This window comes from Pinus tabuliformis, chromosome 6 (assembly GCF_031772625.1).
Source record: "Pinus tabuliformis cultivar Carrire ecotype Pingquan chromosome 6, CPIR1, whole genome shotgun sequence".
Taxonomy (NCBI): Eukaryota; Viridiplantae; Streptophyta; class Pinopsida; order Pinales; family Pinaceae; genus Pinus; species Pinus tabuliformis.
Window position 1 is genome coordinate 977,082,555 of NC_142292.1, and position 14,188 is coordinate 977,096,742.

Genomic DNA, 14,188 nt, shown 5'->3' on the forward strand with positions numbered 1-14,188 from the left:
GCAAAGGAGCAAATAAAGACAGCATACAAGGATAGAGTGGCAAAGTATGGGCCCATTTGGGCAATCATTGATGAAAGATGGAACAATCAACTCCATCGCCCTATACATGCAACTGGGTATTTTTTGAACCCACGGTATCATTATAAAGCTAAGGAGTCAGGAGCTTTGAGGGGGGAGGTCAGAGATGGACTGGTTGATTGCATTGAACGCATGATCCCATCGGAGTCTGATCAGCTGCAGATACATCAACAGGTCACATCCTTCAGCAATGCAACAGGTACCTTTGGGAAGAACCTAGCAAAGATTGCAAGAGAAGCAGATGAGCCAGGTAAACAAAAATTTCAATTTTCAATTTCTTAATGGTTTTACAGTTTTACTTTTTTTATTAAAGACTAAAGTTTGTTAAATCATTTATAATTTGAAAGTTAGATATAATTTGTAATTTTGTTGAGCTTCAGCCTTCATCTAACTCATAATTCATTACACTCCTATGTTTTTTGCAGCACAATGGTGGGAGGCCTTTGGTGGCCAGTGCCCTCAATTGCAAAAGTTTGCAATTCGTATTTTGAGTCAAACTTGCAGTGCATCTGGGTGTGAGCGCAATTGGTCTGTCTTTGAGAGGATTCACACAAAGAAGAGAAACCGTTTGGAGCAAAAACGGTTGAATGATCTAGTTTTTGTCCAATACAACCTTCGGCTCAGATGGAACCAATTGCTGAACAAAAGACCTGATTCAGATCCCATTGTGTTGGAAGACATTGATCCAACATCAGATTGGGTAGTGGAGAGTCGTCCACCAGAGTTTGATCCTGATGAGGATCTTGATGAACTTGAACTGGAACATCAACTTCAGCCTGTTCAGTTGAATGCAGATCCCGATCCACCAGCCTCAGTCTCACAGCCAGCAAGGAGTAGGACTCCAGTTGTAGGTGCTTCCTCTGCTCAGCCACGACAGAAGCGCAGCCGCATATCTACTCTATCTCAGCTTGCATCTGCTACACAGCCTGCTAGTGGTACTGGCACCACTTCTACAGTTGCAGTTGGAGACGATGATGATGAGGAGGAGGCATGGGGCCCCTTGTCTGACTCTGATGATGATGATCCAGAGATTGGTCGAGATGATCTTGGCTCCTCTGGCAGTAGCTACTAGCCAGTAGTACTAGTATTGGAGTCTGGTCACCATCACAGTTTACTTTTGTTGTAGAGGCCATTTCTAGCCTCCTTGGTTATTTGTATTTTGTTTTGAGTCTTTGATCATGTATGACAGTTGACTATGTATTGCCATTGGGTACCATTTTGATATAATGGATTGGTTCATGAGCCTACTTTGATCATATGTTGTCTTCCATCTATATTATAATGCTGTGTGTTTGGAAACATGAATGAAAATCTTTAAAATTATGTTTAAAATATTTAAAATTATGTTTTTTTATAAAAAAAATAAATATTTAATGTATTTTTTACAACGACCGAGTCATTGAAATCGAGCCGGCCGAGTCATTACAGAGTCGGAGTCGATCCTCGGCCGAGTCGGAGTCGGAGTCGGAGTCGTAAAACATTGGGCCCTACTAATGCAATGTAATTAATGGTAATGTTAAATTCTTAAAGTAAAAGGACGACAATGAAAGATAAAGGAGAATCATTTCTAATGTTACCATCAATTGTTTTAGGATGTTTGAGAGTGGTTCCAACATTGGATTTCATATGGAGAAAGTAGGATTTTAGATCCCACTCAAGATTCAATAGACTTCAAAGTTTTCACTCTAGCTTTCTAGTCCTTGATGATGGGTGGAGTGTCCACCTGAAATGTTGGACGAACTAACTCCTATAAACAATACTCATCCGAAAAATAAAAATATTATCAAGTTTTCATGATTTCAGGATTTGGGGGATTGCAACGTTTCTATTCGATTTTGTCATGTATGAGGGGATGGAGCTAGCATTTAATCAAGAGCAGCAAGTCCTCTATATACCTCAATGTTGGTGGCAGTGATGGTTGAACTCCTCTGTCATGACCCTAGTATAAGTGTACCAATCACTCAAACAATGTCACGATTTGACATGTAAATCTTTTTTTAATGCTTAGGGGGTGATATTGATATGAGGATCCATATATAGGCAATGATTTTGATGATATGTAGTACTAGTTATGTGTTGTAGCATGATATTTTTTGAACTCTAATCTCTTCCAAATTTAGAAACTAAAACATTTACAATTTTCATGTTGATGATACAAATTCAATCATACAACTGGTGCATATATATATATATATATATAAGCCCCGAGGGTTAGCTCAATTGGTCAAGGTCCTGTTGCTAAAGCACCTCGCCATTGGGAGGTCACGGGGTTTCTTCTCCTCGACGCCCTTGGGGTTAGGCTTTGATTAGTTTGATCGGCGGGATGTGATCCTTTTGGGTGGATCTGCCAGGATTTTGCTTGGATTATATATATATATATATATAGAACGTGTCCTTTGTGTCCTGTTTTCAGGGTTGCATGTTGGACACTCCTATTTCTGTGTCCTCCGTGTCCTGCGTTATCATGCCAGGTGTCTTTGATATTTATATTGTTTGTAACAGCTGTTTCCCCACTGTATCTGGATCCTATTCTTTTTAAAATCTGGTGGATTTGTATTTGAATATAGATCCAGAACAGAATCCTGGTAACTTAGCCTTTTCTCATTGTTGTCATTGCAGTTAAGTGTGTAATGAAGGTCAACTCCAAGATATTTGTATCAGTTAACTTCCTCTAAGTTCTTTTGTCAGAGACAATCTTTGTGTCAGCAATCTTCTTGGATTTGATTATCATAACCTTTGTCTTATCAGTATTTTTTGGCATACCAATGTGAAAATATAAATCTTTGAGAATTCTTAGTTGCTTGTCAAGGTCAGAGGGACACCTTACCATAGGAATAATATTTTCAGTGTTAAAAAGAAGGATGGTGACTATTATAGTAGAGTAGTTGCAGTGCAACTTGCTTCTTCCAGATATGCCTCTAGTTTGTCAATATAGACACCAAAATGGGTTGGGGATAAGCGACAACCTTACTTAACCCCTGTATTAAGATTCATTTCTTTTGACCAACATTGTGTAAGCAATCTTCTTGGATTTGATTATCATAACCTTTGTCTTATCAGTATTTTTTGGCATACCAATGTGAAAATATAAATCTTTGAGAATTCTTAGTTGCTTGTCAAGGTCAGAGGGACACCTTACCATAGGAATAATATTTTCAGTGTTAAAAAGAAGGGTAGTGACTATTATAGTAGAGTAGTTGCAGTGCAACTTGCTACTGCCAGACATGCCTCTAGTTTGTCAATATAGACACCAAAATGGGTTGGGGATAAGCGACAACCTTACTTAACCCCTGTATTACGATTCATTTCTTTTGACCAACTTTTATTATTCTTGAACTTAGCAAGTACTATGTCATATGGCCTTATCACAGCAGTTTTCAACTGAAAAGGTCTTTTTAGTTCTTCTAATTTATTTCAAAGGTTATTTCTATTCACCATATCAAAAGCTTTCCTAAAGGCAATGAAGCAACACAATAGATTGCTTTTATTATTTTGACATTCCTCTGTGATAATCTTAAGAGTAACTAAGTGGTCCATGGTTGGCCATTAGCTTTTTTCCATGACTTTCTAGCCATATGCTACTCATTTTTTATATAACAAATTCATATCATGCTTAGTCTTCTTCTAGCCAAATTATATGGAATTATTCTGGAAAGGAATAATTTGAAATTATTTTTGTCACTGGTTTTAAAGTAGGCAGAATGAGTTTTGGGTCCATGGTTTAGGGAAACGGTGCTTGACAGTATATTGAAAAGCTTATGAATGTGTGGGATAAGAAGGTTTACGGAACCCTGCTTGATTGCCATGTTGGGCAGAAGTTTTGTGGAGCAGACCGTTGTTTACCTTAATAGTGAAAGATGATTTGGTTATAAGTTTTAAACTGTCAGTGAATCCACTAGCCAAAATATGAGATTCTTTATTCATGGGAAATCTTTTTCAACTTTATTACCGTTATTTTGTATGGTTATTGCATTGAGCATCTAAATATGAATAAGAATATTGTTTCCTTTGGCATTATTTTATGTGGAAATTGCTTCCCCAAGAGTGCTCTGAAGTTTATCTTCAGGAGATGGGTTTGTCTAATGATCAATTTGGGAGAGGATCACATTTTGCTCTCTGGGGTTAGTATACTATGGTGGGGTGGCTGAGATGAATTTTGATGATGAGCCTACAGATATTTTTGATAGAAAAATATTTGTAGTTTCAGCCTTCAAAGATGCTTCCGAATGGGTTTTTGAAGGACAAAATCAGGGCCAATAAATCTTTTGTTTCAAACTGTTTCAGTGAAAAAATACACATTCTGGGAGAAATGGCTTTAATTTATAAATTTGTTGGGATTGGGTCTTCGCTGAAATCTCTGAAAAAGCTGGCTACTGGATAAACAGTAGCTGGAAATGGAGAGACAATTTGATCTCACACGGGTGAACAGGAGGAAGAGAGAAATTTTGACTGTGGTCCTCATAGGGCAGGGTTGTTAATGAAATTCTGGCGGTTGCTATTAAATACTGAATAGACTCCACGATCCAATAAGGGCTTTATTATGGGCCCAGCTTTCCTCTCTGCACAGTGCATTTAGAGTGGTGGGAAGAGAAGTTGCTTTATTTGATGGGAAATGGAATTGCAAATGTTAGATTATTGAATTTGATACCAAAGGAGGAAGGATGGATTCTTACATTAGGATTTGTGTCAATGTTGATTGAGAAAATTTTCTTCCAAAGTGATGATTGAGGCTCTGGTCTATTTCTGGTATTCTAGTATCACAGGGGTTAGTAATGATTCTGGTATCCCTGATGAGGATGGTCTCTCTTCATTTTCAGTATTAAAAGAGATGTGCCAGGATGTTTGAAATTTGCTTTAGGAAGTTAACTAACATTGAAAAGTTCTGAATTTTGGATCCCTTGGTGAGGTAAAGGAAAGTGTATTTTGATGTAGTTATGGCTTTGAATGTATTATTTCAATGGATAACAGTTGCATTCCTCCATTCCACTAGTATAAATATCAGGTTTTAAAACAGAATCAGGGAATGTTGTTGGAATGCAGGGATGCAATTGTTTCCAGCTGAATGCAAATGAAAGAAAAAGGGTGTTCGGTTTTGGTAGCATTTACATATGTAGGGGAATTATAAGATTCATGAGATGGCCTAATAATTATTAGCGCATCTCAGCATAAACGGTAAAACATAATTCATAATATCCTATGTAATGTTCATTTCCATATTCTAATGAGAAATCGGTTCTTTTCCTAATTAAAAGGGATATGACTGCCATTTCGTCTTGTGGATCATTTCTGGTAATGCAATGCAACTTTACGTATGTTGGCGAATTACAAGATTCATGTGATGCCCTAATAATTATTAGCACATCTCAGCATAAATGGTAGAACAAAATTCATAGTATCCTATATAATATCGATTTCCATATTATAATGAGAAATCAGTTCTATTCTTGATCAAAAGGGATATGGCTGCTATTTCGTCTTGTGGATCATTTCTGGTACTGCAATGCAATTTAGAATATTTCATGTAAAACATGCTATTTTTTAAGGATTCAAATATTATTTTCCCCCAAATTAAGGATTCAAATATTATGCCTATGTATAGTATTATAGGCAACTATTATGGTTTGAAAAAATAATACATAAAGAATGTAGGCGAATATTCGATAAAAAAACATGTGATTTACTATTAAAATTGGTAAATTTTTGGTGAATATCTTCAATTTAATCATATATATGTAAAAAATAGGTGTAATTTTAACCAAATGGGCGAATATTGTATTTTTCAGAAAAATGTCCAAAAAATAGCCAAGTGGTGAAATTTTCCCCATAAAAAATTCCCAGGTGTAAAAGGGCTTTGGAAACATTTTCTGAAACTGCAGTAGCACCGTTCAAGTATCATTAACAGTTTATTTTAATCACTTCTTTGGGGAAAATACAGAATGGGTGTGATTCATCATCAAAGAAGGAAAACATAACTTTTTTAATAATGAAAGTGGAAAGTTTGGCCTTTAGTATTTTGAGTTTGTAAAATTGGTGTGTTGTTCTTGCAATTAATTACTGTCTTCTCTGTTAGAACTGTCGTTAGGCATATTTACACTGGAAGAATGTTTTGTGAACATATTAGATCTTCATGGTAACTCCGATAGACAAACAGACAATCTGATTCAACAGCTCTTCAGTTCATTGTCGCAAGTTGCAACTTTAACTCTCAACATTTTCAAGCCTTCATCTTTTTTTGTAAGACTCATTGCAGCTGTGCTTTTGGGTCATTTGATCTGGTTAATGCGTCTACATTCTGGCTAGGCAAGGGGTATTAATGGAACTTAACAGACAATATGAATATTATTGAAGGGCCACTTGAGTACAAAAGCTGAAATGGCATTAAATGGACACTCTAAGGGCAAATTTGAAATCTGGAGAGCTGTGGTATTAGATCACACTTTTATTAACAATGACAAGTTTTGTAATTGTGAATTGCCCTTGGAGCATTACATTGCTAGAATGTCTATTGATTTTATTTTTATGGCTCCTATAATCTCAAACTGACTTTTGTAGTCTTGAGTTGCTCTGGAGAGTTCTGTTATTACATTCTATTATTCACCATTTCTATTCTTTGTTCAGAGAGATTAACATGTGGTTCTTTTTCATGATTTGCAACTCCATATTTCGTGTTGTTCCTTCGTTTGCTGCTTCCTTTTCCATGACTTAACTCTTCACCTTTCTTATCTGATCCACTCATTTTCTTTCATTGTAGTTTGTTCATTTTCTTTTAGTATTTTGCTTAGTTTCTAAACTAGTATTGATGTTCGGAGTACCAATATTCATATCTATAGCTTGAATATATGAATGTTCTAAATTTTCATAGGGTATGACTATTAGGAGGTTTTCAAATATTATTTTTATTTTCAGATTGAATTAGGAATGGATTATTTTGCTTCTTTAACTTGTACTTAAGTCTGGTAACTGGGGACTAGACATTTAAATCTGTGAAAACCTAAGGTAGAGTCAAGTGCTGAATAGCAATGCGGATATAACGGAAAGAAGAATGAGAAGAAATAAGCATAGACAATGAAATCAAGGTTATCAACAGTCCTCCAACATGGAAACATTCTGTTCAAAAATAGAGAATTCTATTTTGAGCCATAAAATATCTGAAGAGGATTTTCAACAATTAGATGACTGCGAACCCATCAATAGCTTTGTTTGTTATTGGTCTTGTAAGTACCCAATAACCTGGAGGGATGACCCTCTAATAGTAAAATACGAAGGTCCATAACATAAAAGGGGGGATAAACTTGAATTGTTGAAAATAGTAGCAAGAAAGGGATTCCTTGATTTGTGCCTTAATTCAAGGAGTCAAATTCGAGTTTCTTCTTTGTCATACTAGATTTCCAAAAAATTAGAAGTTTCTCTATAAATTAGGACGAGTTAGGATGCAGTTAACTGATGTGTAGAAATTGAAGGTTGAGTTCTTGATTTTCTAGTGTGAGTTAATTGAGGAAAAACACAAGTGATTGAGTTTCAAGTGGTTGACTTGTAATAGGACGATTTGCATGAGCAATTAACTCATGCTAACTCAATCAATCACAAAATCATTCTTTAATTAGAAACCTCACTAATTTTAACCATTCAATTTGCCTTTAAAAGAAGGAATGAAGGCACAATTCGATCATTATCTTGTGAGCACGAGTTAGTAAGACAAGATAATAGAGCTCACGGGTTTGTGCGAAGGTTGCACAGGTTTATGTGTGGAGCTTGTGAGAGGAAGAGTGTGCAAGAGAAGCTTGTGCACAGGATGGTAGAGGGCAGCAGAGATCAGCAGTCTTGCAAACGTTTCAAGCTTTAGAACAAGCAGGAAAGACAAGTGTGTCTTTCAGATTGAAACAGTTGTATTTTGTAAGAGATCAATCACTCAGTTTCATTATCAATAGAATTCTCAATAATGAGCAGAGGGTTTTCCCAGTTGGGTTCCTAGACAATTCTGTGTTGTTGAATTGTGTAATTGTGCATTTATTTCTGTTTCTATTCCGCTGCATCTAGTAGAGAAATTCTGTGTTATAGGAAAAGAAATTATATTTCAGATTGCTCATATTAGTGGATCAGAATTTCGTGGATTTTCTACATGAATCATGTTATACTAGTTGTGTTTAGAAGTAAATTCTTTCAAGAATTATAATTGAATCACTATACTTTAATATGGTAAAAAAAAACCATGATTTCAAATTCATACTGTTTCATAGGGGATGCACCCCCTGCATCGCTTCCGTGTTGTCAACGGCAGGGTGCACCGTGCATCAGAGAGTCAGGGGACATCTTAAGGATACCAACTGATCCTGTGGGGGGCATTCAAGTGTCCTTTATAGGGCCCTACCAAACCCCCCTTGGGGAACATGATGGTCAGCATATGTTTCTTTCACTTGCAGTGAGAAAAGGTTTGATTGCCCATCTTCATTGATGGACAGGACTCAGTCTTTTGATTGGTTAAGTGACCCCATATAAATTCATCTTAAACTACTCGATTTTATGCAAATCAATCATTGTTTGTAAGCCAGCTGGTGGGCTTAACTTTCTATAAAGACTGGTGAAACGATAGTTTCACTCCCTTTGATTGTTAACTTCATGCAGGTTATTTCTTGTGAAGGGAACCCACAGATTCTTGCAGTCTCTAATAATAAATTTATACCATTTCAGATGATGATAAGTGATTGTTGATGTTTGGAATCTGGATGTACTTTTATTTTGATCTAATAATGAAAGAAACAATGACTCACCTATTTGAATTTTAAGTGTAATTGGATTTTGCAGTGTGTTTATTTGTGATTATTCATTAATAACATATTTACTAGTTTTTTGATATTTTATATGTTTGGGAGGTTTCTTCTGGGTCTTCCCCTTTGCATTCCTGTGCATCACCCATTGGATATTATGAGTATCTCCATGGTTGTCCCCAAAACTCATTGCCCCATCCCCTTCCCACAAATTTTTGTGAAACCTAGAATTTAGATCACAATGTTTCATAATCCTAAATGCACACATCTATCTCAGAGGTTTTGGGTTCTAATCAAACATCTATCCAATGTATGCTATCTTCTGACTCTTCTGTGTCCTTTTGTAAGCAGTTTTTCAATCTTTCCATAGCTGCTCATCATGGTTTCTCAAGTGGAGTTTCCATGGAAAAATTAGTGCTCTGTATGTATAGATAAACAAAGACTCTTTATGGTTCCGAATCTTGTGAATATGACTTACTTTTAACGAGGAAAAAATGTTGACACTTAAATAAGGTTTACTTTTCTCTTCAGTAACAAGACTAAAGCATGGTTTATAACAGAACAAAACAGCAAAAGTTCATAATCGTATGAGTGCAATGTATCTGATGTCTTTATTGCTTTTCTTGCTTATGTATCTACAGACATTGTTTGCTTGTGATGGTTGATACATCTTTAGGTAACAAGTTACAATATTTTGTTATAACTCGATGTTTGCATATGGCAACCATTCTGAAATGGATGAATGTTCGGCAGATATATTAGGTTTTTGTTGAATCGAATTACTATATAGAGACTATCAGAGCAATGCACATTCATGCTTTGAATAATGTTCGTGCATATGTATTTTGCTATTTATGAAGTAATATTCCTAGTTCTGAAAAACATAGAAGGTGTTAATAAACTCAGGTCTAAAATTCATTGCAATTTTTTTTCACAGTTCCTTAATTCAATAATTGCTTTTATGCAACTTCAATACCAATGCACAAGTAATCTCACATTTTTCATTGTCTTAGAGTTTTCTGTATTTTGTGGTGATTCTATTGCATATTGACAGCCAGTGTAGATGCTGAAGATGTTTGCATGTTTGGTATTTTTGTAAATTGGAAAAGCTCGACAATTGCATTCCAGAATCCAGATATTGTTCGGATTTTTTCTGGTCTGAAGAATAAGCACCATGAATTTTGGAATGGTGAAACACGAAAAAATTGGATGTGAGATTCTAATACATAATGATCACATCTGGACTTGACACAACATGGTCTTTTAATTTCAGAAGCCATATTTCTTCTCAGATTTGTTGCTATCTATTCAGGTAGACACTATTTAAATGTCTCTCAAGTGCTGGTCTATAGTGTTTCCTGTCTTTTGAAAAAGTGGACATAACTTTGTACATGATGACATTGCTATTAATGGCAATCCACAACTGGGAGAGAACTCTTGTTGTTATGGATAAAAACAAGGCTTGTGTTGCCTTTCCTGTGATTCTTTCCTTAAGGTCTTCTCAAGGTCTTGATACCAGATGACAGCTGTTGTACCCTTAGCATAACACAGGGGATGAATAGCATAAAATATGACTACCTGTAATATCCTAGGGAGATTTTTGACCTAGGGTTTCAGGTATCTAGGGCTTCCAATAAAATCTCTTTTGCTCATTCAATGGTGAAACCAACAACTCATTCAAATAACACAATATTATATGATCCACACTAATTATCATCACTCATTCCACAATAACCATATCACTGTTTATTCATCAATGATAACCCTCTGCATTTATGTAGTGAAATTCAGCCAACAACAATGAGTTCCAAGTTCAACAAGAAGTAACCAATGAATAATTATGCACCTATATATCAATGATCTGATCTGCCTGTGTACAACTAGTATTCCTTGTAAATTCTGATCAGAGAACTAAGTAAATAACCCTAAATCCGAATCTGTTAAAGGAAAGCTAAAGCCGAGTTCTGAGAGCTGTGGTCTCCTTCTAATCACCTCCTTAACCTGCCTCAAGACCTGTAGAATCTGTGGAGGTACTCTGATGTGTACCAGCCTTTAAAAGAGCTTCAGGAGAATTCGTCTTCTACTGGGATACTTCTGTTACGTTCAGATCTTCTGGTTGCTTCAAAGTTCAGGATAATAAAACAGACCAGATTTAGGAATATCTTCACACCAGAACAAATCTCAGAATATTTCCTTGGAGAAATTCGGTGACCTGCCTCAGATGACTTTTGGTGCTTCATAACTCTACCTCCAGCTACAGAAGACCTCGACTCTCTTAAGAAACTTCACCAATATGCCCTCAGAGACTTGGATTGCCTGCCTCAAATGATCTCGGGGTGCCTCAGGCTTCGACCTGGGCTGCAGTAAACTTGGCTGTTTCAGGAGAAAGCGTTAATCTGCCTCAGAGAAAATCTTTCCAGCTTCAAGGTGGCTCGATTTGCTTTGATACAGATTCTTTTACCAATTTACTTTGCTGCTCATAGTGTAGAGAAGTCCCTGTTGCCAGAACAAAGAAACAAATAGAAAAGATAAGAAGAGTGATTAGGTAGGGTGGGATCACCTCCACCGAAACTAGTCCAAGAAGAAAATAGGGTCTTAAAACCCTCAGAGCCTCAGGCTCAAAGAGAAACAGAGATAAATGATCCAATCCAATGATGCCTCAAATTGATTTAGTGAGGTTCACATCAAACCCCAACTTTGGGCCTTTTGGACCCAGCTGCTCAAACTTGACCAAACATTGGGTATTTTGGGGTTTTCCCCTTTATTGATGATTATAGCCTACGGGGATCGATAGGCTATTTCACCTCTTGGGCAACTAATCTCTTGGGGACATTACACAACCTCATCATGTTATGGGTTCGTCAGGGCTAACATAGGCGCATAAATCGTTAGTCACTGTAGTTGGATATTTGGCAGGTGTCCCAAAACCCTATCTTCATGGAAAAACTATGCCTGGAAACAGAAAACGAGGGTCCTGCCATTGGGAGCCAATGATCCTATGGATTTCTTTTATGCTTTGAAATAGTTTTAACTTTTTCCTTGAAACTGTATGTCTGTGTTGTCTTGGATCCATCTGATGGATTATTTATTTCAAAATATGCCTACATTTGTTCACTAAAACAGTGAATTTTCAAGGTTACAGAAACCATAAAATATGAAAGTGCATCCAGATTTTTGCTTGTTTATGCCATATAGAATAGAGAAATGACATCTATAGATTATTCTCATGATTCTATGACTGCTTTTCTCGTAGCAGGATATATTTTTTCTTTCCAATTTTCATGTGGAAATTTTGAATATGCTAAATTTAAAGTTCTATTGCTATTGTTTATTACAATTTTGCCCCTTCAAGCTGCTACCCATCTCTCATGCATATGTAGAGTTTAGTTTGTATGTTGTCTTTCATCTGTCTAATGCTTGGTTTTCATGCTGCATTTAATTATTTTACAGGTGTGTACTTCTTGGAGTAAGCAGTGGTGCAAATATTGCAGATTATGTAGCTCGGAAGACGGTTCAAGCTGGCAAGTTTTTAGAGCCTGTTAAAGTGGTGGCACAAGTTCTTATGTACCCATTTTTTATTGGAACTGTCCCTACACACTCAGAGATCAAACTAGCTAATTCATATTTTTATGACAAAGCTACATGTCTTTTAGCATGGAAATTGTTTTTACCTGAGGAAGATTTCAATTTGGACCATGTTGCAGCCAACCCTCTCATTCCTGGCAGGGAACCACCTTTGAAACTAATGCCTCCAACATTAACAATAGTGGCAGAACTTGACTGGATGAAAGATCGTGCAATTGCATATTCAGAGGCGTTGAGAAAAGTGAATATTGATGCTCCAGTCCTGGAGTATAAGGATGCAGTTCATGAATTTGCATCACTTGATATGTTAGTAAAATCTAGACAGGCAGAAGTATGTGCAGAAGACATGGCTATTTGGATAAAGAAGTACATCTCTATCAAGGGCCATGAATTTTCCTATTGATAGGTGCTGTACATTTTGAAGACAAATATCCACATTGTGCATGTTCTTTGAAGCTCTTTTACATTGAGTTTTTCATCAATCACGAGATTCAAACTTCTTTTGTCGGCTAATGAGGATGAGTGGTTGTGAGATAATTTATGCATTTGTACATTTGTAATAACCAATTTGACGAGGTTCCTCCACATTGTTTGCGGATATTGTCTATATTGCATTTGTGAATTTTTTTGTAAGCTATTATCACATGGATGATGGTGGTTACCACGGTTCATGCTGCTTTACCATCATTATTCATTAAGAAATAATGTGCCAATGTCGAAGGAAACTTGTTCTATTGTTTCTAGTAGACTCTGTTCTTGTTTGATCTTTATGCGGGATATTTCCTGCTCAAGGTCATACATCATCTTGAGCTCATGGTCTAATGGTTAATCACCATGGAAACATATCTGGGGTGTTGAGATCCTCGTGTTTATTCACAATGTGACGGCCAATCTAGGTTGGCTAGCCGTTATTTCTTGTGCATCAACCTATAATGTTTGCTCTTTCCTTGGAACGACTTTGAATAGATTTCCTATTGCCAAAGCGTTCCAAGTCTGAGTTCGTAAATGAATTGTTTTAAGTGGAACTATGCCTTCTACTTCAGGTGTTTTATAATTTGTAATCTCTTTAGTTGATGGAAATTTCAATAAAAAAGAACATGCCACAAGGGGGCTACATCTTGTTCATAATACTTCAAAAAATTCAATCTTAAGGGAGATTGAATATACTTGTGACATGATTTATTAGTTCTCTGGATGTGTACTTCTGGGGCATTTTCTTTTTGAGGTTGTCATTGGTTATTAGGTTGTGGGTAATAACATCTTTTTAATTTATGGTAATTTTAATAAAAAACACATCATAAGGGTGTTATATCTTTTCCCATGTAAGTACTTCACCCTTTCAGCCCATAGGTAAGAGTAAGATGTTCCTTTAGATCTCGTTCAACAACAATATACTCAATATGAAGTCAACATGTTACTTGAAAAAAAATCTATTTTTGAGGGAGAGTGAATAAACTTGTGACATGAGTTATGATGTTTTAGGGCATTTTCTTTTTGAGATTGTGATTTTTTGGGGCTTTTTCTTTTTGGGTTTGTCATTAGTTCTTAGGTTGAGGGCAGTACTTAGAAGACCCATGGCTAAAGAGTCTTGGGCATTTGCACACAACCAAGTGGTTCTTTTTGTTCCAGTCAAGCAAAAACACAGTTCTAATGTCTCGAGTCTCAACCTGTCGACATGTGACTGCACTCATGCTAGTTTTAATTTTCTGTTTGGAATTTTTTTGGTACATATTGCCAAATTGCATTTCTTGCTCACCCAT

At 36.3% G+C, this 14,188-nt stretch overlaps 1 protein-coding gene across 1 annotated transcript in view; it reads left to right on the forward strand.

Moving 5' to 3' along the window:
* LOC149262260 (putative carboxylesterase 11) overlaps positions 1-13,558 on the forward strand; it is a 36,288-nt gene extending 22,730 nt beyond the window's left edge. The window contains exon 2 of the mRNA XM_089423799.1: positions 12,294-13,558. Within this exon, the coding sequence (XP_089279925.1) occupies positions 12,294-12,831 (538 nt within the window). The 3' untranslated portion in view covers positions 12,832-13,558. The remainder of the gene's footprint in view (positions 1-12,293) is intronic.
* Positions 13,559-14,188: the final 630 nt, after the last annotated feature.